Source organism: Sorex araneus, chromosome 5 (genome assembly GCF_027595985.1).
Source record: "Sorex araneus isolate mSorAra2 chromosome 5, mSorAra2.pri, whole genome shotgun sequence".
Taxonomy (NCBI): Eukaryota; Metazoa; Chordata; class Mammalia; order Eulipotyphla; family Soricidae; genus Sorex; species Sorex araneus.
In genome coordinates, this window is record NC_073306.1 from 80,766,954 (window position 1) to 80,791,082 (window position 24,129).

Here is a 24,129-nt window from a genome sequence, read left to right on the forward strand (position 1 = left end):
ATGTTTCTGAACTGTTTTATCAATAATTGATTCAGCTCTGGTCAAGACAATATGAGGTCTTTGAGTAATTTTCCCAATGCCTCTAAAAGCAGAGTTGAATTGAATCTTGTTCAATTATGATTTTGCAAAAAGTATCTCCTAATAATGCTGTACATACCTAAAAAATTACATTTCTAAAAACTGTAGCTATGCTGCATATACTTAGAAAACCAACAATAAAGAATGACCTCAATTTCAAGGAAAATTTAAAAAATATATACAGCACAGGCACAATAAGCACATGTCTCCTTTTTAATATATTTAACATTATTCCCCGGTGTAAACCTTTTGCATCTTCCCAGAGCATTTAAATTCTCATTATTTCGACCCTCTCTGGCCCAGCTTCTGCTTTCTGACTCATCTGTCATTTCCCTCCTGCACCGCAGCTGAGTCTCATATCTTCCTTCTACTTCTAAGTGTCATGCCCCGGACTTTTCTATTCCTGCAGGCTCTTAGAACATCGAATGGCCAACTCCCTTTTGCCATTGAGAACTCAGCTCACATATCCATAGAGACTACTCCAACCTGTCTATGGCTAATAGGCCCTCCACAGCACATCAGTATGCCTCTCACTCAGAGGATCTTTTTCAAAAATTTTTGTGGCAGTATTACTATCTAAAAATGATCTTGTAAAGCACGTATTACTTGTTAATTATGTATGTTCCTTATTAGTGGGAGGTTTTTCTGTCTAGATCACTGCTCACCCTCTCACACAGGAGATATTCATAAATTCATTGAAGGAATGAATTATCTATCTCCAAAAATGATTTCCTAGAAAACACTTCAGCTTCCATTGAGGTCAAAGGAGTAACATATTCAGATCAGTCTTAAGAAAAATCTTTAAACAAAAATGAAAATTACCGCTAATATATCCCCAAGAAGAGCATTAGTTCAGTAATAATAACCTTGAAGGAAGGGAAATGTTAATTTGGTTTCCTCTTTCTTTCTGAGTCAAGTCTTCCTAACATGGAACTTTCTTGTTATCTAAAGGCTATAAAATTTCTGAGTAGGCAGAAATGCCCATGGTAAAATAATAAGAGCATAGAAGCAGTTTCAAAAAGAAATACATAGAAGTTTTATTTCTGGATTCTTTTAAGGATGGAATTTCCTTTAAAAGAAACTCAACAATAAGTAATTTATAACCTTGCATAAGGTCTAACCTAACATTTTAATTTCAGAATATATTTTACGACACCCTGCCCAGCTATTCAAATCCAGCTATTATTACTTCTTCCAAATACCATGGTTCCCAGAATTTATGTTCTCAATAAATGATTTCAAGGTAAGTTGAACAAATGTTGTATTGTTATTAATGAAAGACACTTCAAATTACAGTATACCTTTCAGAAAGAAAAATAGACACTTGCTAAAATACTTCTAAGGCCTCATCTATAGGTTTAGTTATTTCTGTAGTCACTATATTTTTAATGCCTGGATGTTATTGAGTTTTTTTGGTGAGAGTCTGTGCCCTTACAGGCACACCTCTTTTTTAGAGACCATTCCATAGGAAGAAGAGGGAATTTGAATGCCAAGTGGGAGAGCTTGACAGCAGCAAAGTGGAAGCTGTGATGGTAAACAAAACCTTCAAAACAAAGTAAGCACACAGGTATTGATGTTACCATAGACACGGACACTAGTTGTAGGTAGTATGTAATGACTGGAAGTTTATTGAATATTTCTCATATTAGATATTTCAGAGACTTGTGAATCACAATATTATTTGATCTGAAATACTTCTATATATAACTTTGACAGATAAGGTGCCTCCATCCCAAATTCTGTTGCCATTATCAAACCTGACAAGATTAACAATGTCCTAAGACCCCTGGACAGCCCTTAGAGAATGACCTTCTGGGGTATCTATACGTTAGATTTCAGCAGTGCCCAGAGAGACTGGTGGCCACTCCTGGCACTATTCTGGCAACTGGGCTCTGTGCTTTCATCGTCTTAGCAGCAGTAGCTACTTACCTGGTAATGTTGAAGGTCACCAGGACTCACTCAGCGGTATTTGGGAATTGAAGTTGTATCCCTGTGCATGCACAGTATGTACCCCTGAACTGAGATATCTCCCAGTTGTTTTGCTCTTTTTGACGTAAGTTCACATTTGGATGACTGCTTCATCATGGTGCTATGGAGTTTATTCTGCTAATCCTTGCTTTCGTGGTGGTGGTGCTGATCTAGATATGTAAATAGATTTTGTTTTACTCTGACAAGAATACCTCATAGGGATGCTGAAAATTTCCTAAGCATCACATCAGAGACACACATCATGGCTGTGCTCAGGGATTATTCCTGGCAGTGCTTGGAGACCGTATGCGGTACCAAGGATCAAACTCAGGTTGGCTTCAAGCAAGGTTCTGCCTGCTGCACTATCTCTCAAATCCCAGAAATTTTCAGTTGTTAAAGAAGTAGATAGGAAAGGACTGATAATATAGTGGGTAATGTGCTTTACTTGCTCTTGGACAACCCAGATTCTATCCCTGGCACCCCATCTGGTCCAGGAGTGATCCCTGAGCACAGAGACAGGAGTAAAATTTAAGGACTTGCAGGTGTTGCCTCAGAACTATATATATATATATATATATATATATATATATATGTACATATATTTATATGCACATATACATATGATATTAGACCAGGTTGTAAATATATTTGTTACCTAGGTGGTGGTCAAAAAACTTTGAACAACTTTGAGGATAGTGACTTGGTTGTCAGTACATGGATAAACTATTATCAGCTAGACTGTTAGACAATACATTTTATAAGGGTGAAGTGTGCTTGTGATATTAGAAAGGATAAGCCATAAACAATGTATAAACAATAAAGTCTCCAACCTGATAATAGCGGAAATTATGAGTTGTCACTGTACATTACCTTTCAAAAATTAAGGATCTGTTAGGTAATTAAACATTTAAAATTATTTGCTTTCACTTAAATTAGGCTTTGAAGCATCTGTTTACCAGTCATAGCACTGGTATCGGAAGAAAAGGATGTCGATTAACCACAGAAGATCTTGAAGCTTATATTTATGTCTTTTCTCAGCCTGGAGCATTAAGTGGCCCAATTAACCATTACCGAAATATCTTCAGGTCAGTATGCGTTTGTTTTTCTTCTTGTTAAATAAGACATTTCAGTCGAGGGTTGGAAGATTTATCTCAGCAGGGGAACACACAATTCACATGTATGAGGCACTGGGTTTATCTTCAACACCATAAAAAAATAATAAATGCAATAAATATTTCATTTTATTAAAATGACAGCTTATTTTTAGAATTAGAGTGTGCTTTATCTTTTTTGTTGTTGTATTGTTTGGGGAGCCACCCCTGGATGTGCTAGTGAATTACTCTTGGCTCTGTGCTCAGAGATCACTAATGGGCTGGAGGGACTGTATGTGGTGTGATCCCCAGTACCCTATATGGTCCCCTGAGCACTGACAAGAGTGATTTCTGAACACAGGGAGCCAGGAGTAAACCCTATGCACCACCAGGAGTGTCTCCCCCAAAACAAACAAAATACCCAAGATGTTTAGAAGGAGAAAATTTAGAGTGAAAGATAAGACATAGAGATTTATATTTGTCCCTTGGACCCTAGACAGAGGAAATATATTTTCTATAAGGAGGACTCCAAATCAGTGCTCAGGGGGACAAGGAACTACTCATGGTGACATTTAGCTAATTGGTGATACTTAGCTAAGTATTCACGCAGTGCTCTCAGGCCAAGCAGCACCGGGAATGATCAAGGCACCCAGCAGTCCTGGGAAGAGATTTTTCAGGGATCTACCCTATGGTGGTGAGTGGGTGAGGGGTCCTGAGGTGCAGAGATTAGGGCCTTGCACATGTGCTCCAAGCTTTTGAGCTATCTCTGAGGCTCTAGAAAAAAACAACACATTTTTTCTCTTTGTGTGTGTCTGGGGTGGGGATAGGGAGACATTGTGGATACAGCAGCGCTCAGGGCAGCTCCAGTTCTGTCCTTGAGGCTGCTCCCTGTGGTGTTTAGGCCTTAACCAAGTCAGCTCATGCAAGGCAAGCACATTGACCTATACACTGTCACTCTGGTCCCTAGGTACATATTTTCTTGGAAAATTATCAACCATTGTCTCCTTGAAAAGGTTCAGGGGATTGAGTATATGCCACCTCAAAAAGGCCGGGATTTTCTGGTAACAAATTATCGTTTGACATCGTAATTATTGTAATACTTCCTAGGAAGTCTGGCAGAAACCAAAGACAAAATCTCTCTGGAGAATGCGTCTTAGTTCAGATATTTCAACTCTGAAGAGGAGTTTATAATCAAAATTACTAATGCTTTATTAATAAGTCAATTTCAGTAGAACTCATACACACTTCAAATAATATGTTATAATTAAATATTAACTAACTATCAATTTACATTAAAAACTCTTCTCTGGTGTCAGGAATTGAACCCAAGCCTCCATATGTGCAAAGCATATGCTGTACTGCTGTGCCACATTCCTAGCCCCTATCAAGTATGTTTAAGTTAGAAAATATAGAGCCGGAGCAATAGCAAGGCAGGTAGGATGCTTATCTTGCATGTGGCTAACTCAGGTTTGATTCCTGGCATCCCATATTGTCCTGCCAGGAGTTACTTGAGTGCAGAGCCAGGAGTGCAGAGTCAGGAGTAACCCCTGAGCATTGCCAGTTATGCCAGCACCCCCCTTCCCCACCACCACATAAATAAAGCAGAAAATACAAGAACAACTTTTAAAGCAACAGAAGGATGAAGAATACCAAGACAAACTGGAAAGAGCTAAAAAGGAACTAGAAGAGCTTTTGGAATAGAAAATGTGAATGTCGATAATATCAAGACAGATTGGAGAGAGCTAAAAAAGAACTAGAAGAACGTTTGAAGTGAAAAATATGGCTATTGAAATCTGAAGTGATGTTAAATAGCATGCCAGACTAATTAAATTGAATTATGAGTTGAAATACAGATTTTTTTAAAGTTACCAGATTAAAAAAATGCCTAAAGGTAACAGAAACTGAGAGCTGGTCTTCAGTAGGAAGCTTACTGCAGAGAAAGTGGAGAGAGGGATTAGGTGACAGGGACACTAGGACAATGGTGGAGGGAAGTGGACAGCGTAAGAGGGTATGGTGCTGGATTATGTTATGAATGAGAATACCTTTAACAGGACTGTGAGCCACAGTATGTAAAATACACATTTTTTAAAAGTTACCTAGAATGTACCTAGAAAAAAGTAAGTGAAAATATGAGAAATTACTTGTAAACACATGCATGCTAAGAATTTCTAATAAAATATTAGCAATAGAATTTATTATTTCCAAACCAAAAACTATCAATTAAAAAAAGAGAAACAGGAAAGGAGAAAATGGGAGCAAAACAGGGAGAATAGAAAGCACAGGTAGGGATGTGGCTTAGTGGTGGAGTGTCAGCCATGCATGTGAGACTGGATTTAATCCCTGGTGTTGCAAAGAAGAAAAAGAAGAGAGAGAGAGAGAGAGAGAAAGAAAGAAAGAAAGAAAGAAAGAAAGAAAGAAAGAAAGAAAGAAAGAAAGAAAGAAAGAAAGAAAGAAAGAAAGAAAGGAAGGAAGGAAGGAAGGAAGGAAGGAAGGAAGGAAGGAAGGAGGAAGGGAGAGAGAGAGAAAGGGAGAGAGAGAAAGAAAGAGAAGAAGGAGAGAAAGAGAGAGAAAGAAGGAAAGAGAGAGATAAAGAAGGAAAAAAGAAGGAAAGAAGGAAAGAAAGGAAGAAGAAAGAAAAGAGAAAAAGAAAGGAGGGAGGGAGGGAGGAAGGAAGGAATCACAAAATAAGATTACAAAAAATATTTTAATATGTCAGTAGCAGAATATTACTATATTCAACTTGCCAGTTAAAAACAACATATCAGAGGTGCAGCCAGCCAGCCAGCTTGGTGCTGCCCAGTCCAGCTAAGGTCCCCCAGCACTAAAGCCTGGCAGGTGAGGCATCTAGGCTCTGAGTGAACTCAGAAAAGCCATTTTGCCCCCCAGGTCAGGAGCAAACCCCTCCCATGAAGCACTTCACTCCGCAGTCATGCATTTCTTCACCTCTCCACAATACGTCGTAAACATATAAAGACACCCTAACTGTAGGTTCCTAAGCACACAACAGTGCACAAGAAACAACCCCAAACCGAAAGTCACAGTGGTAAAGCAAACTACCAGGCTTTTTGAGTGAAGACGCTAGCCCAGACAGCCCAACCAATAAGAATGAACTATAAAGCCTCTCTGATAAGGAATTTATAACGAAATTGTTGAGGATGCAGAAGGAGGATGCATTGTTTCCATTCCAGGAAACAATGGAATGCCCTGCCAATAAAATGCCCTGCCAAGAGAACAGTAGAGCAGAAATGACAGATATGGAAAAACCTGGTAGATGAGATGAAAAACTCACTGAAAGGCCTCAGCAGAAGAGTAATAGCTTCTGAGAATAGAATCAATGAGCTCTAAAATGAGGTGCAAAGAATAAAACAACAGATGACAAGAGAACATTTGGATGAATTCAAGAGGAACAACATAAGAATCATTAGGTCCCAGAGGGGCAGAGGGACTGATGGAGAAGCAACTGTCAAAGCCATCATTACTGAAAAGTGTCCAGAGTTTAAGAATGCTTGCACCCAGATTCAGGAGGTCTGAAAGATAAGCTAAAAGAAAGCCAAATTAAAAACATCCCAAGACACATCCTAATCAGAAAGATGAAAACCATAGATAGAGACAGAATACTGAAAGCAGCAAGATCAAAAATGGAAATTACTTACAAAGAAGCATCCTTAAGATTTACAGTAGACTTATCAGACAAACCTCTCTGGGCCCAAAGACAGTGGGGGAATATAGTGAAAACTCAATGAAATGAGCACCTCACCGAGAATACTTCACCCAGCCAGACTCTCATTCAGATTTGAAGGAACAACACAAAACTTCACAGATAAACAACTCAGAAACTTCATAGATTCAAAACCATTGTTATAAGAACTAAACAGGATACTTTAAGATAAGACAATCCCCACAAACAAGAGGAAACAAAACGCCACAACAATGTTTTCTTTCAATGTCAATGGACTAAATGCACCAATTAAGAGGCACAGAGTGGCAGGATGGATTAGAAAATTGAGCCCAACACTCTGCTCCCTGCAAGAAACACATTTGAACAGTCAGAGCAAACACAGACTCAAAGTTAAAGGCTGGAAAACAATACTTAAAGCAAACAGCCCCCTCAAAAAGGCAGGGGGTGATCATACTATATCAGACAACATAGACTTTAGACTAAAAAAATGTTTATAAGGGACTATGAAGGCCATTCCTTAATGATAAAGGGATCTGTATCTGTAAATCAGGAAGAACCAACACTCTTTAACATATATGCATGTAATGAGGAACCAACAGATTACTTAAAACACTGTTAACAGACTTAAAGAAAAACATTGATAGCAACACAATACTAGTTGGAGATTTCGACACCACTTTGTCACCTCTTGATAAAGCAACCATGCTAAAGCTCAGCAAAGAAATACTTTATTTGAGGGAAGAAATAGAAGAGAGGGGATTTGTGTGTGTGTGTGTGTGTGTGTGTGTGTGTCCAGCAAATACAAAATGCTGGATACACATCCTTCTCCAGAGCAGATGGGACATTCTTCAAGATAGACCACATACTGGATCACAAAACATACCTCCATAAAATCAGGAGGATAGAAATTGTGTCAACTATCTTTTCAGACCATTATGCATTGAAAATAGAATTTAATCAAACACAGAAATGGAGAATCAAATCAAACACCTGGAAATTAAACAGCTCATTGCTGAACAACCAGTGGGTTAGAAGGGAAATCAAAAGATTCCTGGAAACAAATGAAAATGAGGACACAAGATACCAGAACTTGTGGTTCACAGAAAAAGGAGGTGTTAAGAGGAAAATTTATGGCTCTGCAAGAATTCATCAGGAAGGAAGAAAGGGCCCACAAAAATAACTTAACCTCCACAACTTAAAATCTTGGGAAATGACCAGCAAAAGGAGCACAAATCAGGAAAGAGTAAAGAAATAATAAAACTTATTAGAGCAGAACTTAACAAGCTAGGATCCCAAAATATAGTCTGAAAGATCAGTGAAACAAAGAGCTTGTTCTTTGAGAAACAGAATTACAGGCTGATATCCCTGATGAACACAGTGTAAAGATCCTCAATAAAATACTAGTAAATAGAATCCAGTGACTCATCAAAAAGATCATACACTCTGATCAGTGGGATTCATCTCGGGGATGCAAGGATGATTTAATATTCACAAGTCAATCAACATAATACACCATGTCAATAAAAGAAAAGATAAAACCATATGATCTTTCAGTAGATTCAGAGAAAGCATTTGACAAGATCCAGCACTCATTCATGATAAAAACTCTCAACAAAATAGAAGTTGAAGGGACTTTCATCAATATAATCAAAGCCATCTACCACAAAATCATACAAGCATTATTCTCAATGGGGAAAAAACTAAAACCCTTCCTTCTAAGATCAAGCACATGACAAGGTTGCCCACTCTTACTACCTCTACTCAATATAGTACTGGAATTACTTGCTATAGCAATTAGGCAGGAAAAATATATCAAAAGGGCAGTTAGATAGGAAAGGAAGATGTCAAGGTATTATTTGCAGGTGGCATGATACTATATTTAGGAAATCCTAAAGACTCTACAAAAAAGCTCCTGGAAACAAATATGTTTGCATAGTAAAGTGGCAGGGTTTAAAATCAATACTCAAACGTCCATGGCTTTCCTATATACAAATAGTGAAAGTATGAAAAGAGATTGTGCTTCAGAAAATAAAGTACCCCAAAACCAGCTTAACTAAAGAGGTGAAAGAACTACACAAAGAAAACCACAAGACACTACTTCAAGAAATAAAAGAGGGCAGCATGGGATGTGTTTCCAGAGGGCAGGGATAAATGGAAACACATCCCCTGCCCATGGATCAGGAGGATTAACTTTGTCAAAATGGCAGTATTCCCCAAAGCATTATACAGAATCAATGCGGTCCCTATAAGGATACCCATGATATTTTTTCAAAGAAATAGATAAAACAATTCTGAAATTCATACGGAACAACAAATGCCCACAAATAGCTATAGCTAATGCAATCCTTGGAGAAAAAATGAAAGGCATCACCTTCCTCAACCTCAAACTGCACTACAAAACAGTAGTAATTAAAACAGCATGGTATTAGAATAAAGACAGACCCACATACCAATGGAATAGAGTTGAATATCCTGACACAGACTCTCAGATATATGACCACTTAATTTTTGATAAAGGAGCAAGAAATGTAAAGTGAAGCAAGGAAAGCCTCTCCAACAAGTGGCCTGGGAAAACTGGGCAGCTACATGCAAAAATAATAATAATAATTCAGACATCTCTCTTATGCCAGGCACAAAAGTCAGATAAAAATGGATTAAAGACCTCAATATTAGACATGAATCCATAAGGTACATGGAGGAAAAATGCAGGCGAAATCCTCCTTTGAACCTAAATGCATCTCCAAAGATAAAACATTGCAGACAAAGTAAGTGAAAGCAAAGATAAACAAATGAACTACATTAAACTAAAAAGCTTCTGCACCTCAAAGAAACAATGATCAGGATACAGAGACAGCCCACAGAAAGTGGGAAAAATTATTTGCCCAATACCCATCAGATAAGTGGTTAATATCCAAGGTATTTTAGGCACTGGTTAATCTTTACAAGAAAAATACATCCAATCCCATCAGAAAATGTGGAGAAAAACTGAACAGAAACTTTCTCAAAGACCTGCAATTGGCCAAAAGACATATGACAAAAATGCTTCACATCACTAGTCATTAGGAAGATGCAAAACAAAACAACAGTGAGATATCTTCTGTTTCCACAGAGACTGGCACACATCAAAAAGAACAAAAACAGTCAGAGCTGGCTCAGATGTGGAGAGAGACTCTCATTCATTGTTGGTGAGAATGCCGACAGGTCCAGCCTTTTTGGAAAACAATATGGGCATTCCTCAAAAAGCTATAAATTGAGCTTCCATATGACCCCATAGTACCACTTCTGTGAATATTACCCGGGTGCAAAAATCACACAGCAGAAATGCCATCTGCACTTCTATGTTCATTGCAGCACTATTCACAATAGACAGAATCTGGAAGCAACCGAGTTCCAGAGAACAGATGACTGGTTAAAGAAACAGAACAGTGGTACATCTACACAATGTACACTATGCAGCCACCAAGGAAAATGAAGTCATAAAATTTGCTAATAAATGGGTGGACATGGAGAGTATCATGCTTAGTGATATGAGTCAGAAAGGAGAGACACACACAGAATGATTATACTCATTTGTGGGATATTTAAAATATATATAGTATGAGACTAATACCCAAGGATAGTAGAAACAAGGGCCAGAAGGTTGGAAACCTTCCTCAAGTGCTGGGGGAGAAGGCAGTTGGGGTAGGAGAAGGAACCGCCATGACAAAGATAGTTGGAAATAACCTACCTACTGAGAGTAGGTAAAGGAACAAACATGATAACCTCTCAGTATCTGTATTGCAAACCTGAAAATCATCATGCCCAAAAGGAAAGAGAGAGAGAGAGAGAGAGAGAGAGAGAGAGAGAGAGAGAGAGAGAGAGAGAGAGAGAGAGAGAGAGGAGACAGAGAAAGAGAAAAAAGTACCTGTCATAGACTGGGGTAGGCTGATGGTGGGAAAGAGTAGTGGGAGAGAAACTGGGGTCATTAGTGGTGGGAAATGTACATTGGAGGAGGGATGAGTGTTGGAACCTTGTATGATTGAAACCTGATAATGAACAGCTTGTAACTGTTTATCTCATGGTTAACCGATTAAAAAATAAATTAAAAAAATTATAAAACAATATATCAGATTAGAATAAGTCACAACTGGTATGTAAAGACACCAAAGAATGAAAGAGAATGGAGGGCAGAAAAAGTTATAACAAATTATTTAATTTATCTATATTTGGTTTAGGGGTCATGTCTGGTGCTCAGGGCTTAGTCTTGGCTCTACACAAAGGGCTCACTCCTGGAAGGTTTGGTAGACTATATGGGGTGCTGGGGGTTGAACCTGGGTGAACTGTGTGTAAGGTAAGTGCACCATCTGCTGTACTATTGCTCAAACAGGAATTTTTTAGATAAAACACAGTCACTCAAACTCTTTGAATATGGTATCTAAGGGGAGACATAAAATTATGTGAATGTAAACTCCATCACTGAAAAATTAAAGATTATATGAATAAGGCAAGAAAAGGTCAATCTGAACATTCTTCTTTGACCACCACCAGCAAAATTTGTAAACATGAAATATGTGTATATGCATACACTTTGCATGTATATATGTTTGCATACAATGCATATATACCTTGGAAAAGTGAAAGTTAATTTTTTAAATATTAGTAGGAAACAGTTTATCAAGCAGTGCAATGATTAGAGGCAGATATTGCAGTTGCAAAAGGTTACATTTTTATCAGATTTTATAACAACATTCTTTGAAATCCATGTTTTATTGTTGTTTATTTGGTTCACAAATAAAATTGTAAAGATATTTTGTAAGAGAGAACAGAGATTTTTGACAAACACTCAGATAGGTCTACATTTTGGACTGGAGACAAGAATGACAGTTTTAAGTTTTCTTAGTGAGAGTTTTTAAGTTTTTCTTAATTTATCCGTTTATCACAACTACCCATGGAATATGGATTTGCATGTTTTAAGTAACTATAAGAAACAAGAGAAAATATTATCATCTTCCTGAGGTTCTTTTATTAACAGTTGTTTACTTGGAGGACCTGCATTCCCAAGAGTAAGCTCTGGGATCCTACTAATGAGCAGAGAGAGAGGAGAGATGTGAGGAGGAGAGGAGAAAGAAAGGAGTGGAGAGGCCCTGGCTAGTCAAGGGTCGCTTGCTCTGCTTTTAGTGTCAGTGGAGACTGAAGAACCATGGGACCAGTAGTGTGTGTTGCGGGAGAGGCATATGGGTTAGAACCAAGGCTTCTAGTATACAAAGAATGTGTGCCAGCCCACTGAATTATCTCTTTGACCCAGCATTTGCAATTTTATATAAAGGTGAAAGACAGTTTTTCACTGGATTGTTGTAGATTAAATACAGCTGGGTGAAGGTACATCAGACCTCCCCATTAGAAGCTTTCAACTGACCCTCTTTGACATATTTAATGTCTCTGATCCGATGAACAGTTCTAGAATCCTGGATTGAATTATTAGAAAATATACAGTACTTTGAAGCACATGGAGATGTTTACAAAGATTGATGGCATATTAGCTACAAAGTTAGTCTTAGCAAATATCAAAGGATTAATATCATAGATTATGTTCTTCAAACACAATGCAGTTAGAAATCAATAACATACTATTAGAAAATTCCATATTAGTATTTTTGAAAACTTCCAAATTAAAAAATAATGACAATGAGTAAGAATTGAGAAAGGTTGTTTCATCAAATCACATTGAATGCAATTAAAATAACACTTAGGGAACCTGGCGATAGCTTAGTGGTAGAGCAACTGCCTTACAAGAGTGAGGCCACAAGTTTGATCCCAGATAGTGCTGCACATGCCAAGCAATCCTAGAAGCACTGCCGTGTTGGTCCCCAGTGCCACAACAAATGTGTATGAACCTAGAGGATTGCAATCAAGTGAATATGAGCACCACATCTAACGTTTAACTCCTCTCAAGCACAGGCAGCCAAGCGTAGGAGACCCCTGGTCACCTCAACATCTCTAAAAGGAACAGGGGGAAAAGAACATAAAATAGGGCTGGAGCAATAGTGCAGCGGATAAGGCATTTGTCTTGCATGCAGCCGACCTGAGTTCAATTCCCAGCATCCCATATGGTCCTCTGAGCACCGCCAGGGGTGATTCCTGAGTGCAGAGCCAGGAGTAACCCCTGTGCATTGCCAGGTGTGACCCAAAAAGCAAAATAAATAAATAAATAAATAAATAAATGAAATATGCAATATGTATCCAAAGTTATAGAATTTGGATAAGTAAAGTATAACTACATACATATACACAAATACACACCCACACAAATGGGTCAAGATGATTTTATAGGCAAGTTCTACTACAGAATATCCCACTATTTTGTTGTTGCTATTAGTTGTGGATGCCACTCCTGGCAGATCTAGGGCTGGGTATCAGCCTAGAGCTTTACACATGCAAGGCATGTGCTCTACCACTTTAGCAAAATCTCCAGCTCAGATAATCTTACTTTCGTATACATTTTTAAATATATTGGCATAATTTTTATGCTGAGGCAAGAAAGAATTGAATTAAACAGGAAAATTGTTGCTCAAGTTCAATTACATTTTTCCAAGGAAAATAAACATTTGCTTTAATCAAATTATTATTAAATTGCTCAAATTAAAATAAAAATGTAGTTCCATACATTCAAAATTAGGTATTATAAAACTAATCCAGCATGCACTAAAAATAAAACTAATTTTAGAAAATTCATTTATTTGAATCACTACATTAACAACTAAAGGAAAAATACAGTCGTCTGAATACATTAAGACAATGTATTTAGAAAAATTTAATACAGATTAGTGCATCAACTCTGAGGATAAGATAGATTGCATTATCTTGAATTTTTCTCAATTGAATCATATTAGCATCATTCTCTTGAGGGAGCACTTCTGGGATTGACTTTTACACTACTTATTGGTTGGAGGGAAAATAATAAGGCATTTAAAGTGTTTTTGCTATTATTATTTGCACCTAGAGAACTAGCAGATATGTAAAAAATAAATCCCTGGAGGTGGAACTAATAAAAATTAAAGGGTAAATAAAATACTCTGTAGTATTGTGCATTGGTTATATTTTCTTCTTTTTTTTTCATGTAGGAGTACTGCTATTTTTTCAGCCATTGATTAAGCTGATTGAATTGGACATGAACTCCACATTTTTAATTTTTTAAAACATTTTTTATTGAATATTCGTGTAGGCCATTACAAAACTGTTCACAGTTCGTTTTCAATCATACAATGATCCAACACCCATCCCTCCATCAGTGTGCATTTCCCACCACAAACCTCCAAAACGCCCCACCCCCCCACCCCAGCCTCCCTCTATGGGAGGCACTTTCCTTCTTGCTCTCTCTCCTTTTCCTTTTATGCATTATGGCTTGCAGTACAGGTCTAAGAGGTCATGTTGTTTGTTCAGGGCATTCAGTATTTTTATCTGACAGTAAGGCTGGAGTAGCTTGTCAATTGGGTGGTCACTTTGGGGTGTGGATATGACTGCTGAGGCTTCTGGAAGTACAGGGAGGTGAGGGGGATGTGGCCTGCAAGCAAATAAAATTACACGATAGAAACTTTGAAATTATTTCTTGCCAGATAAAATTTTTATCTGGCAAGAAATTTTTATATATATGTTATATAAAATTATATAAAATTTTATATAAAATTTTATATATATTATCATGTGTTATTAAATCTGAAATCTTAAATATCTTTCTGACTTACCAGTTCTGTTTTTCACTTAACTCTTTTAGGCTATTTAACAAATAATTAAAAATAGATCTAATAATGTCACATTTTAAAACTCTTTTATCATACTATTAAGAAATGTTGGTATCCTTTTAAAGCACCTCATTTCATAGTAATAAATTTTACATCTATATACCTCATTATAAATTTTGCTAGCCATATCCAATTAAGATTTTTTAAAAGGGACTTTAAAATTTTTTTATATTTTGTATTTTTTTAATTTAATAATGTAGGAGTACTGATATTTGTTCAGCCATTGATTAAGCTGATTGAATTGGGCATGAAATCCACATGACTTTTTTTTATCATCGTGAGATAGAGTTACAAAGTTTTCTTGTTTGAGATCCAGCCATATAATGATGGAACACCCATCCCTCCACCAGTGCACATTTTCCACCACCAATATCTCCCCCCCTCTCCCATAACATCCCAGTCCTCAACCTGCCTCTATGGTAAATAATTTTCCCAATACCCTCTAATTTGGGGGCATTATGTTTTGCTCGAATTTTCCCACCACCATTCAAGCCTACCTGCCAGGGGCAGATGCTAGATAATTTATTTTCCATAGTTCATTTTGAATATCATGAGAGCTTGTGTGGCCATGATTGTAAATTTCTAGATTGTAAATGGTTGGGTTCCAGAGACATCTCTGGCACTAATCCATTTTGGGATTCAATTGGGAGTCTATGGGCCAGGGCTGTTCGTGCACTTGGATGGCACCCGAAAGCACATTGTGGGTGTGACCAGCCAGTCTGCTGGGCAGGCGGGTACATGAGGAGGGACTGGAGATTTAGTCCTGAAACCCACATACTGGGGGGCCTTGCTTGTGGAATCTCTTGATCGCTGGGATTCCATCTGGAGTATGTGGGGAGAGCACACCTGTTCCATCTGGAGTGCTCCAGTGAAATTGGTTCAGTACGGGGCCCAAAGAGATCTGCAGCACTTTGGTGTCTTCCAGGACTCGCTCTTGTGTCTCTGGGCCAGGGCTGTTGGTACACTAAGATCCATATTACAAAATTTTCAGCAGGTTACAGTTGCAGTTGGCTCAAGGAGGTCACTGCTAGTGCTTCCATGTGCTTTGGGAAGTAGGGGGAGGTAGCCCACCCTAACTCTGAGAAAGCCTGGAGATTTTGGTCGCAAAACCCGCATTCCAGAATTTTCAGCAGATTATATCTTGGTGAGGTCTGTCCTGAGATGATGGAGTCAGGCCAGGGGGATGGCAGCGATTTTGGATTGTGGAAGCAAGTGGCTACTAGGGGCTCTGCTTGGGCGGGCCACCAGACCAACCTGCCCCCCTCCAATTTACCCCAGCCTGTTCAGCCATGCACAGGTCTGAGATTAACTGTGGTTTTTGATCTCTTTCTAGATTTATCTATGGGTCTCTGAGATAAGACCAATAAATGAGCTTATATAGCTGAGCTGAAAGTGGTTTGTGAGTGTGGCTCCCACATACCTAGCTTTTGGCCATTTAATTTCTTGGTAAACTTGGCCCCAAGTTTTTGGGGTCTAGCCAAAGGCACAGAGGCAATTTTGGGGTATCAGGAAGGTTAAAGGCACCATCAGGATGCTGATGCACTTGCCCCACAGGTACAGGTTGACCTGTTGGGGGCACCATACCCCCAGCTTTTTAAATTTTTATTGTATACATTGGTTGGCTAATGCAGTGTTTCTCAACCATTTATTTATCAACCTCCCTGCCTCCATCCCATGGTATTTTACTATCCATCATATATATATGTCACTTATTATATATGTTAAATGGTTCTTGGGAAAAAAATCTTACGTGTATATATGTAAATATATTATTTTATTTATATATTTTATACACAGTTCTTTATATATGATCATGTATCATATATATGTATGATTTTCTCTCTCCCAAGAACCATTTTCCTCATTTTTTCAGAAATATTTCCTTCCTTGAGAATGTATGGCTCAATGGAACATTATGGGGAAGGCGGGATGTAATTTTAATCTTTCCATGAATCTCAAGCCCATGTGTTCTGTCTTTCTAGCTGCCTGCCGCTCAAGCATCACATGGTGACCACTCCAACCCTTCTCCTCTGGGGAGAGAAAGATGCATTTATGGAAGTTGAAATGGCTGAAGTCACAAAGATTTTTGTTAAGAACTATTTCAGGCTAACCATTTTATCAGAAACCAGTCATTGGCTTCAACAAGAACAACCCGACATAGTGAACAAATTAATATGGACATTTTTAAAAGAAGAAACAAGAAAAAGAAATTGACTTTTCTGTATCATTCATGAGGGGTCTGTAATGAAATATCTAAACAATTTTAATTGTACAAGTTAAGCATTATTAGAAAACTATTTTAATAATGTGCTTTATCATAAATACCTTGAGAAATAGTGTTAAAAAAGATAAGAATTTGTGAACATGTAACAATACTAATTTTTTTGGTTGTATTTTGCACAGAAAAGCATCTGCCTTAAAAAGTATCTACTTCTACAAGATGGAAGTTGGGGAAAATGGCCCAATTTTGGTTTCTTGCTTTCTTTATCCTGTTAACATAAGGTGCCTTTTACAAATTTATATTAAAGATTAGCTGTGCCATATTAAAAGGCAACCCTGCAATGGTACAAATTTTGATTTTATTGTTCAGAAGTTCTTTTTACTTTTTTTAACCATTAAAATTATATTATCAAATTTCTTGGGTTTATAATATATTTATTAGCTGGAAGGAAATATGACTAGATCAATAAACATCTTAAAGTAAGCCACAAATGCTACTTCTATTAGAAGGATTAATATGAGATGATGTAAAATTCTCATATGTACATATGTATTGTTAAACATCTCAAAGTAGGGAAACACTTCCATTGACTTATTTGCCTTATTTCTCTAACTAAGTTGGTGAGAGCACTTGTAAATATGTAAGACTATGGTTCAGATCCTGGCACCACAAACTAAGAGAAAAAAAAAAAACAACATATAAATTATCTCGAGGTTAATTTTGGAACCAAGAGATAGCTTAGTGGGATGAAGCATTTTCTTTGCATGCAGAAATCCTGGTTTCATCCCCTACATTGTCATGAGGGACCTCCATGGACCCAGCTTGGAGGTAAGCATCCCTGGGTGTGGTCTGTAAACCACACAAATAAATAAATTGGTGGGGCTGGAGGAATGGTACAGTAAATAGAGTCTTCCTGGCACTCAGCCAACCTGGATTTGCTCAATCCCTTGCATCCCATATGGACCCCCACACCCTGAGCACCCCCCCCAGGAGTGATCCCTGATTGCAGAGCCATGCATAAGCCCTGAGCACAGCCAGGTGTGGCCCTACAAAACAATCAATAGATTGGTGAGAAATTTAAGAAAAGAACCATTTGCCTCTACCTTGAAAAAAGAGTTAAAAACTGTTTTTCCTATGTATAATAAAGGTCAAACTTGTTGTATTTTGTTAACAGGCATCTAAAAATAAGAACCTGGTTCACTGTAGGGACTCAAATATTTGATTAACAAATCAATATCTGATACACAACTAAGCACTATGGGAAAAATATGAAAGATGTCATTAGAATATGAAGTTTTTCCTTTCTATGAATACTCAGAATACAGTTAAATCAAATAAGGGTTTGAATATAAAAGTGAGTACTAAGGGCCAAAGGAATAGCACAGAGGATAGGGCATTTGCCTTGCACATGGATTCCTGGGTTTGATCCCCAGTTATCTCATATGGTTCCCTAAGCACCACTAGGTGTAATTCCTGAGTTCAGAACCAGGAATAACTGCCTGAGCATTGCTGAGTGTCACCCTATATGCTCTTGTTCAGGAATTACTCCTGGCAGGGCTCAGGGACCTTATGTGGTACGGGGAACCTGGGTTGGCCAGGTGCAATGCAAGAGGCCTATCTCCTGTACTATCTTCACAGCATTGTATAATGTCTTAAATACGCATGTGATGCTTGAGTGGCAGGCAGCTAGAAACACAGAACACGTGTGCTTGAGACTCATGAAAAGATTAAAATAACAACCCCTCTCCACCCCATAATGTTCCATTGGGTCATAAATTCTCAAGGAATGAAATATTTCTGAAAAAATAATGAAAATGGTTCTTGGGAGAGACAAAATACTACATGTATATGTATATATATGTATGAGACACAGTCACATCAATTGCTTTTCTTTACCATGGGAGACAACGGTAACATTGCTAAATCCTGGCTTCTCATAATCTACAACTGTGATAAAAATAAAATTGAGTTGGTGAAAGGAATATTTTCCTCACTGAGTTTAGTTTGATAACAAGACTGCGGAAGGTTTCTAAGAATTCTCATCATTGTATCCTAGCAACTTGTGTTTACTAATAAAGGCCCATTCTTCTATATACATCATACTTAGGCCTCATAACATTGCAAGGTAAGGAGTATCATTAATTTATGTGTGGAAATGAAGTTGACCAGTCCCCTCACAGTGTTAAGTGTTAGAAGCAGGATCTTAACTATATCCATATAGTAGGAGAGCCATAACCTTTCCATTTGGTGATATTCTTTTAAGAGGCTATGGTATACACACTACTTTTTCTGTCTTCTTGGTAACCTGGTGTGTTCCAATAAATAGAAATGTCTCAGAAATCTGCATTTGGACTTTTAATTCTGAAAAACAATTTAAATGAGAAAATTAGCAACATGTAAATATCTTAGTGCACTATCAGAGTTGTAAATAACAAAAGCTATAGAATAAATGTCTGGTTCACATCAGCTTTGATTATGTTTAACTCTTGATCATTACCCAAAAGCCAACAACTAAGGAAGGAAGGAACAGGACTTCAGTGATTTATCACCAATAAAGTAATCCTGATTAATTGTTACAGAAACTTATTATTGAGAAAGGTGATTTTTAACCTTTGTCTTTTCTTGTTTCCAATTGGAATACTGGCTGGTACTAGACTAAGTTTGATAGTCTGTATTCGATGTGGCATAACTTATTCTGAACTATTACACTGAATGTATTCACATTTTCAATGGATATGGAAGAGTTATGCCAGTAGAAATAAAGGGTCAAGGGAATCATCAGTTAAATTTCTTAGTATATGGGGCTAGAAAGATAGTACATTGGGTAGGGCATTTGCCTTGCATCAGATTTGTTTCCCCAAGCACCGCCAGCAGTAATTCCTGTTGAGTACAGAGCCAGGAGTAAGCTCTGAACACAGTTGGGTATGGCCCCCAAACCAAAAATAAATAAATAAATTTCTTAGTATAAAGAGCATGACTCTAGAAATCTATTTGTAGGGAGAAAATGAATTTGACTTAACTGTTGCCAAAGCAGCTCAGTCTAAGTCAACTATACTGGTAATGGCATTGAAACAAAAATATGGTGACTAATATTCATCTATTTAAATCACCATATCCCTAGTATGTGTAGAATAATGGCTAATTATAAACAGGGGGAAAATATATGAAAAGTTTTGATGCCTATATGGCAAAAAGAAAATGTTATAACAAAAAGTTTGTCTTGTTGATATATGAAAGTGACACCATTTATTTATTTTTCTGATTTTAAAGGTTATTATTCCTTTATAACATTATTCCCTGTAAATCCACAGCTGCCTTTAAGATCCCAATTATGTGCTAACAGCCAGAGTATTTGACTATGGGCGAGGAGTGTGCTGCAGGGACCACCAGCAGCCCCTCGTTCTGTGCACCTTAATGGGAGGGAGAATCAGCGAGTGGCCTCATGGCTCAACGGACCTCAGAATCCTTCAATCAGAGTGTCAGGTCATCCCTGCGCCCACCTGCAGTGACTAACCCCTTTGTGCAGCAGACGAACCTGAGCATGTGGCACTGGGTCTCCCTCATTCTTGGGGGGACCTTTCTGGTGCCACTGCGTATATCTTTCATCAGCATCATCATTGTTGTCTTCATATGGCCACTGCTGGCCTTTTCCACAGTGGGACTCTCCATTCATAACATCAAGCCCACCAAGAGCTGGCGAGTGAAGATGATCCAGCCAGCATTATGGTTCTTCATCCACCTGACCATGCTTCTGGCAGGACTCCTCGTGAAAGTCAAAGGGGTAAAGGCCACCTCGGACGAGGCCCGCATCTTCGTGACAGCACCCCATTCCTCTTTCTTTGATGCCATTGCCTGTGTGAAGGCTGGGATGCCCTCGGTGGTTACAGCCAGCCAGAACATGCGCATCCCCGTGGTGGGGAAGATTCTGCTGTCTTTACAACCCCTGCTTGTGACTCGAGATGACCCCAGTTCCAGAAAGCATACCCATGATGAAATCCTAAAGCGAGTGGCCCCTGACAGCAAGTGGCCACAGATACTGATTTTCCCAGAAGGAGTGTGTACCAACCGCTCCTGCCTGGTCACCTTTAAGCTTGGGGCCTTCTCCCCAGGAGTCCCTGTGCAGCCAGTGCTGCTCAGATACCCCAACTCCCTAGACACTGTAACTTGGACCTGGCAAGGGTTCAGTGGGTTTCAAGCCTGTATATTGACCCTGAGTCGCCCCCTCACAAGGATAGAGGTGGAATTTATGCCTATTTATGTACCTAATGACCAAGAAAAAGAAGACCCCATCCTCTTTGCCAATTCGGTGAGGATCACTATGGCAGATGCTCTAGGACTGCCAGTGACAGAACACACTTACGAAGACTGCAAACTGATGATTTCTGCTGGACACCTCCAACTCCCCATGGAAGCTGGCTTAGTGGAATTTACCAAAATTAGCCATAAATTGAAACTAGATTGGGAAAAAATTCACAAGCATTTGGATGAATATGCTGCCATTGCAGTGGCCTCAAATGGAGGGAAGATTCAACTTGAAGAGTTTGCAAACCACTTGAAACTCCCCATTTCAGAACCCTTGGCACAACTTTTTGCCCTGTTTGATAGGAATAATGATGGTTACATAGACTTCAGAGAGTATGTGATTGGTCTGACTGTCCTCTGCAATCCTTCCAACATTGAAAGGATTCTGAAAATGGCATTTTTCCTTTTTGATCTTGATAAGGATGGCTTCATAACAGAACAGGAGTTAGCGGTTATACTTCAGGCAGCTTTAGGAGTGCCAGATCTTGATGTTTCCAAACTCTTTAAGGAAATGGCTGGGCAGAACTCACAGTACTTATCATACAACACATTTACAAAATTTATCCGGAAGCACCCAGCATATATTAAGTTATTTAGTTTATACTTAGACCTCCAGGCAGCATGTGTATAATCTTTACCACAATAAAGAATAATCACTGTATTAAAATTAAAGTCAGTCCTAGGAATGATGAAGGCATCTTTCAAGTAGAAATCTTTTGAGGGAAAGCACATCAATTTTCATTCAAGTGACCTGGGAATTTCATTATAAATTATGTTATGTGGTTTATTGTTGCTTTTTCTGCATTCCTAAGAGTAATGCAGACTGACTAAACACCAATGAGAACTGAAGACTTCACTTGCTTTTGGTATCTTTTTCACTATCTATGCACTTCCGGCACTTTTTGCTCTAACAAAGTTTCATCTGAGAAGGTGACCTTGTTTTCCTATCACTCATGTCAACATGCAGGATGAAATAACCAAGAAATAAGTAATAAGTCAGTCATATACCAGGACAGAAAGCAACAACCTACCTAGATGTGGAAGTGTTTGCAAACTAATAAATATGCCCTTGCTAAACCAACTACTGTTTGCCCAACTTGGATGAATCCCCAAGGTATCTGCAGTCTCTTAGTTCTGATTAAAAGGACACTTGACAAAGGGAAAAGTGCCTTGATCACTTATGGTCAAAATCTCTTCCTTTTGCAAACTTTACCAAAAAATACCATAGTAGACACATTTCTGTGACCCCTGCTAGAGGCTCGTAAGAGAATAGTGAAGTGGAAGCCACTAAATCTTAAATTTCATTTGTTTCTTGGCATTTTAGAGAGTAGAAAGGAGGAAGAGTGGATGAAAGTGAGGAGAAGCAATAGTTTAAATCTTCACTGTTCAGGCTTCTATGACAAAAATACCAGATACTGTATAGTTTAAACAACTGGTATTTACTTCTTACGGTTTAGGAGGAATGGAAGTCCAAGATAAATGTACTCACAGATTTAGATACTAATCTTCAAAGATGCTACATCTTGCTAAGTCCTCCTGTAGTGCAAGGTGGGAAGGTGTATGTCTCTCTTTGGAGTATCTGCTTTTTAATAATTTAGGTATCATGACTTACAATGATACTAATATATATGAATATTTTAGACTTTAGTGTGACACCACAATAGCACCAACTGGATCTCTTCTTGTGCTCCTTTCTCCCCTCCCTATATCCCCACCTCTTGTTGGCAGTATCAGTTCTGTTGGTGTATCTCAGGGCCTGTTTTCATTGACCATAATATATTCCCTTGATTTCTTTATAGTCCAAATAAGAATTACTTCATTATTTATACTTCTACTTCTGACTCATTTTGCTAAGCATGACACCCTTCAGTTTCGTCCACATTGTAGTGAACCAAAGATTTCACATGTTCTTATATCTGAGTAGTATTCTATTGTATATATGTACTATAATTTATCAACTCATCTATTGTTGGTCATTTGGGTTGTTCCAAGACCTTGGCTATTCTAATTAGTGCTACAATAAAAATGAGTGTGCAGATATTATTATATGAATTGATGATTTTTGGTTTCTTGGGTTCACCAAGGAGTAGATTTTGGTTTTTTTGGTTTCAAGGAATAGATTTTTGGTTTCTTGGGTTAATCAAGGAAAATTACTGGGTCATATAACAGTTCTATTTTTAATTTTTTGAGAAGTCTTCATGCTATTTTTCATAGAAACTAAATAGGTTAACAGTCCCACCAACAATGAATGAAGGTTCCTTTTTCACCAAATCCCTACTAGCACAATTTTTTTCCAGGCTATTTATCTATATGTTTATCCAGATAAATATATACACATGTGCCACATCAGGCATACTACTGGCTCTGTGTTCAGGAATCACTCCTGGCAGTGCTCAGGGGCTTGCATATGGTATAGGGGATTCAAACCAGGGCCATATGCAAACACAAGTGCCTTGCCTCCTGTACTATCTCTCCAGTCCATTTGTAGAGTTTTGGATACACCTTTTAGGTACAGTTTTCACTGGTATTGCTGCAGAAATCTGACCAACAAACAAACGGAGGGCACTAGAGAGATTAAAGGAAGAGCCAGGTTTAACACATGAGGACTCGATCTGGCTAATGCCAAAATGGGCCAAGCCATGAACGCAGTTCACACAGAGCTTAGATACAGGCTACATCAATTCTATGGGAACAATTTTCATCTAACATACACAGTGGTTCCTAATCTGGTTGCTATCATCCATAGTTGGTCCAAACAATGATAGATAAATTAGTTTTTAAGTTCCATATAGACATTTACTAATTGTTCATATGGCCCTGTCCTGTTCCTATTCCTTAACCTGATGGGACTTGCTCTCTTGCTCTGTTCTTGTAACATCTTTTTGATTTGTCACCTATTCATCTTCACTTAGCTCTTAGAATGGGTCACTCAGATGTCCTGACTTTAATTTACTGATTTGCCTCTAATTTTCCTACTTCCATATGAGATGATACCTAATTGTTGTTTTGATT

General features: G+C 38.2%; 2 protein-coding genes across 2 annotated transcripts in view; both read left to right on the forward strand.

Moving 5' to 3' along the window:
* The window catches only part of EPHX4 (epoxide hydrolase 4), a 47,364-nt gene extending 28,209 nt beyond the window's left edge, over positions 1–19,155 (forward strand). The window contains exons 5-7 of the mRNA XM_055138510.1: positions 1,218–1,321; positions 2,983–3,131; positions 16,577–19,155. Coding sequence (XP_054994485.1) covers positions 1,218–1,321; positions 2,983–3,131; positions 16,577–16,808 — 485 coding nt within the window. The 3' untranslated portion in view covers positions 16,809–19,155. The remainder of the gene's footprint in view (positions 1–1,217; positions 1,322–2,982; positions 3,132–16,576) is intronic.
* A 144-nt stretch (positions 19,156–19,299) lies between these two features.
* Positions 19,300–23,160, forward strand: LOC101554086 (lysophosphatidylcholine acyltransferase 2B-like). The gene has a single exon (XM_012935331.2). It carries the CDS (start codon positions 20,258–20,260, stop codon positions 21,746–21,748), a length of 1,491 nt encoding a protein of 496 aa, XP_012790785.2. The 5' UTR covers positions 19,300–20,257; the 3' UTR covers positions 21,749–23,160.
* Positions 23,161–24,129: the final 969 nt, after the last annotated feature.

Coding starts and splice junctions, on each gene's coding strand:
- LOC101554086 (XM_012935331.2), top strand. CDS start 20,258: ATGGCTCAACGGACCTCAGAATCCTTCAATCAGAGTGTCAGGTCATCC.